Consider the following 3,942-nt stretch of genomic DNA (forward strand, 5'->3'; position numbering starts at 1 on the left):
TAATTATAATAGACTTTTTTATTTTACAATAACAAATCACAGTATACACTTGACTATGAATCCCAAATTGGGGTTGGTTACAACAGGGGTAAAATTTGTGTAATGAGAAAAACAAATAAACAGATACAGATTTCATTTTATAAATTGAGATTAAAATAAATAACGGCAAACTAATAAATATAAATAAAAAAACTAAAATACATAATTCTATATAATTTATCACACTATTTTCATCTCTCCCTAGTAGGTTGATGATTACTTCTACCACTACCATGCTCACTTTCAACACTGATTCCTTCATCTGTTGTTCTCTTGTCCAAACTCGAGTTCTCGTGCTCTTGTTGAAAATCGTGAAGGGAGGATCGTGAAGACTCTCCTCCAGTTTTGCGATCCTATAATCAAGATGGACAGAAAAAGATTGGTGAGTCTCAGATTACACAATTATATCGAGAATGTAATTTTTAACAAGGTAAGAAGAACATACATTGTGGAATAATAGGTCGTCTGCCTCGAGCATGTGAATGACATGTCCCATTTTAGGCCTTTTTGTTGCATCTGGATCAACACATCGAAGAGCGATTAGTAGAGCGCGTTTAAGAGCCTTTGATGATGGCAACTCGGGTAGTTTAGGATCAACTACTTCTTCAGCTTTTCGATTACCAACCATGGTCTTCAACCACTCTATTAAATTAACCTGTAATCACTCCAACAAACATAGTTAGACCAAATAATAGAGAAGACTGCATCAATAAGTGTGGTAGGAACCGTCTATAGACCTATAGACCTATGCAGCACCGACATTTCAAATTGAAGGTGTATCTGGTGGTGTTTGACACCGACACGACACCGATAAGGTGGTTACGTCCAATAATTTACATTTTCTCAAACTATTATGGGTGCCAACGTGTTAGTGTCGTATCAGGTGTCTTTGTGTCGGTGTTTCATAGCTCTAAATTGTTTAGTGGTCGTCTCTAACCTCTCCTTGGGGTCTAGCATAATCAACGGGACTTCTCCCAGTAATTATCTCCATGATAAGTATCCCAAAGCTATAAACATCACTCTTCTCAGTCAGCATTCCAGTGCAAGCGTATTCTGGTGCAACATAACTACAAAAAGAACAAAGAGAATCACGATCTTTTGACCTTCAAACACTTGAGAGTAATATTGAAACAACAACAAGGAATAGCTTAGCTTAATCATACTAACTACTAACCCAAATGTCCCCATTACTCGAGTCGTGACATAACTATTCTCAGAACACAAAAGCTTGGCAAGCCCGAAATCAGAAACCTTGGAATTCCATTGACGATCAATGAGGATGTTGCTTGATTTCACATCTCGGTGAACAACCTTCGGTTCAAGACCCTCGTGAAGATAGGCCAAGCTGAAAAGATACCAAAAAAATAAAATAAGCACGGTGATCAAAACATTCATGAATCAACATGAATTGCAATGTGTGTAGAAAAATCACAAATATGATACCCTCTAGCTGTTCCCAATATAACGTTCATGCGTATTTCCCATGTCAAAGGGCTTACAGGTCCAACATCTCCATGCAACCACTGTTCTAGATTGCCATTGTTGACGTATTCATACACAAGCATCCTGCAAAACAATGTCATACCTCAAATCATGCATTTCTTCAAAAATCAAAACAAAACAAAACAAAATTGGTAGCATCAATTTTTCTCTTCCAACTTATAAGAAAAACTTATTAAGTACCTGTAGGCCCCTTCAACACAGTATCCAAGCAACCTAACAAGATTTTTGTGACGTACTCGACCAATTGCTTCTACCTCGACTTTGAATTCTTTTTCAGCTTGGCCCCTGAGAAGAAGTTAAACATGAACTACTTATACTGATTTCTAGATAAAAGACAATGCAAGACCCTACCAAAGAACCTTCAATAACCGCAATTTGAAGCAATTAAAAGGTAAAAACTCCAGCCATGCGCTAACCAAAAGCCGAAAAGAAACTTAACTACTTTCCTCACTTGGATCCCCCACTTAAATGATAACTCATAAGAGTGTAAGATAAGAATAGCACAAAAATAAAAGATAGTTACAAAGTGGAACCACTAGTTAAAGTAAAAAAGAAAATACTGGCCTACATCAAAAAAGTCGACATCGCTGCCCAATCCATATACTGCCCAGAATATATCTTGTTAGTTGCCAGCCAACAAGAAAATAATTGAAGATTTAAAGACAGCAAAGAACACAACTATATGTCTTGGATAATTTAAATAATAGAAGACACAATTATTTAAGAATTTCACAGAAACATTTTCACACAAACATCCATTTATCTTTCGTCACGGTGCGTGATTTGAGCAAAAACTTAGTTAAGCATTTCAGAACCAAACAAAAACATAAAATTCATTTGTTTTGTCCTTCCATGTAACAACAATGGCAAAATTATTGAAGACTTTAAAGACAACAAAGAACTTAATAACCATACTGAGATAGTGAAAAACATGTTAACAGAAACATTTTCACACAAATAAGAAACTGAAAGATCACAGCTATGAACAAAAGACATAATATTAAATAACAGACACAAACATAGAAACATGTTTTTTATTCAGTGTACAGAGACAAAAACACAAATAAGAAACTGAAATGAAAAATCTGAAAAAGAAGACATACTTGTTATTCAAGAGGTTTTTGACAGCAACTTTAGTACCATCAGTGAGTACTCCATGATAAACAATTCCATAGCCACCTTCACCAAGAACATTTTCTGGACACAACCCACCAGTAGCATCTTCAAGCTCTCTCAGAGTGTACCATCTTCCCCAACCAAGATGTGACACCTCAGGTCCAATTCCACCGACGCTACCACTTCCAAACGACGACGTCGTATCGCACCCACTTCCCGCTGTTCCTCTACTCTCACCACTTGAAACTTTATCCGATTTAACCACCACTCTGTGTTCTTGCCTCCCGATGTCTACGTGGATCTCCGGTACTTTGGCCGGAGCTGGTCGCCGGAGCATGTGGGGACCGGGAATGTGCACGATCTGTTGGATTTCCTTTGCGGGAGTGGTGCCGGTGATTTTGTAGTCGCCAGTACGGCGGTGGTTGCGGCGGCGGGAAACTACACAGAGGGAGATGAGGAAGAGGATGAAAACGATGGCGACCCCGATTAAGATTCCGATGACGACCCATAAACGGAGACCGAAGATCGATGTGTGTTTGGAGAGCTGTGTGTTGATGAAAGCTCCATCGAAGATCGACATTGTTATTAAGCAAGATATACGTAAAATGCACTGAGAGTGAGTTTCTTTGAAATGGGTCGCCGGAAAATCCAAAAAAGTTGGTTTTTTTGGTTGAATGAGGCTCTCGGAGTGATGTTCTGTAAACAGGGTCGTATTGGATTCGCCGGAATAATAGAAAAGATAAGATTTTCCGGCGAGGGAGGATCTAACAGTGCGATTCTAAGATATGGGTCGCATTGATTTTGCCCAAAAAAAAGTAAAAAAGAGTAGGATATTTTCTCCGGCGAACTAGTGAAGCTGTGAATTCGCCGGGAATTCAGAGAAGAGTTCACTTGGGCGGCGAAGGTATTGGCTAATTATAAGGTTGAAATTCAGAGGAAACAGTGAAGAAAAAAATTGAAGAAAGTAGAGAGAGAAGGATCAGAAAGAGAGGTGGTGAGAGAGAAAGTGGGGTGTAATAAGAAAGAAGTGAGAGAGAAAAGGTAGGTGGTTAAAGCCAGCTAGGAGTTTTAAATATTTAAAAAGTAAAAACCTATTTAGAAGGTTTCTTTTTTAAATCAGTTTCTCTAAATAATTTTAAAGTTAAAACAGGGTGTTTTGATTCTCAATTTAGCTTTTGACTTTTAAAAAGAGTTACTAATTGTAATCAGGGCCGGCCCTGTGCATGTGCAGGAAGTGCTACAGCACAGGGCCCCCAAATTTTAGGGGCCCCCAAATTTTAAAAG

The 3,942-nt window shown here is 38.3% G+C and overlaps 1 protein-coding gene across 1 annotated transcript; it reads right to left on the reverse strand.

Moving 5' to 3' along the window:
• LOC131609646 (probable serine/threonine-protein kinase At1g01540) lies at window positions 1-3,705 on the reverse strand. The gene is made up of 7 exons (XM_058881410.1): window positions 2,646-3,705; window positions 1,723-1,827; window positions 1,483-1,605; window positions 1,214-1,384; window positions 977-1,106; window positions 485-694; window positions 1-392 (listed from the first exon to the last, which is right to left on the reverse strand). The coding sequence occupies exons 1-7, from the start codon at window positions 3,236-3,238 to the stop codon at window positions 231-233; spliced, it is 1,494 nt and encodes a 497-aa protein (XP_058737393.1). The 5' UTR covers window positions 3,239-3,705; the 3' UTR covers window positions 1-230.
• Window positions 3,706-3,942: the final 237 nt, after the last annotated feature.

The sequence above is a fragment of the Vicia villosa genome, linkage group LG6, assembly GCF_029867415.1.
Source record: "Vicia villosa cultivar HV-30 ecotype Madison, WI linkage group LG6, Vvil1.0, whole genome shotgun sequence".
NCBI classification, from domain to species: domain Eukaryota; kingdom Viridiplantae; phylum Streptophyta; class Magnoliopsida; order Fabales; family Fabaceae; genus Vicia; species Vicia villosa.

Coding starts and splice junctions, on each gene's coding strand:
- LOC131609646 (XM_058881410.1), bottom strand. CDS start 3,238: ATGTCGATCTTCGATGGAGCTTTCATCAACACACAGCTCTCCAAACAC. Junction 1,606..1,722: donor TGTGTTGAAGGGGCCTACAG/GTACTTAATAAG, acceptor ATTGTTTTGCAG/GATGCTTGTGTATGAATACG. Junction 695..976: donor ATGCTAGACCCCAAGGAGAG/GTTAGAGACGAC, acceptor GAGTGATTACAG/GTTAATTTAATAGAGTGGTT.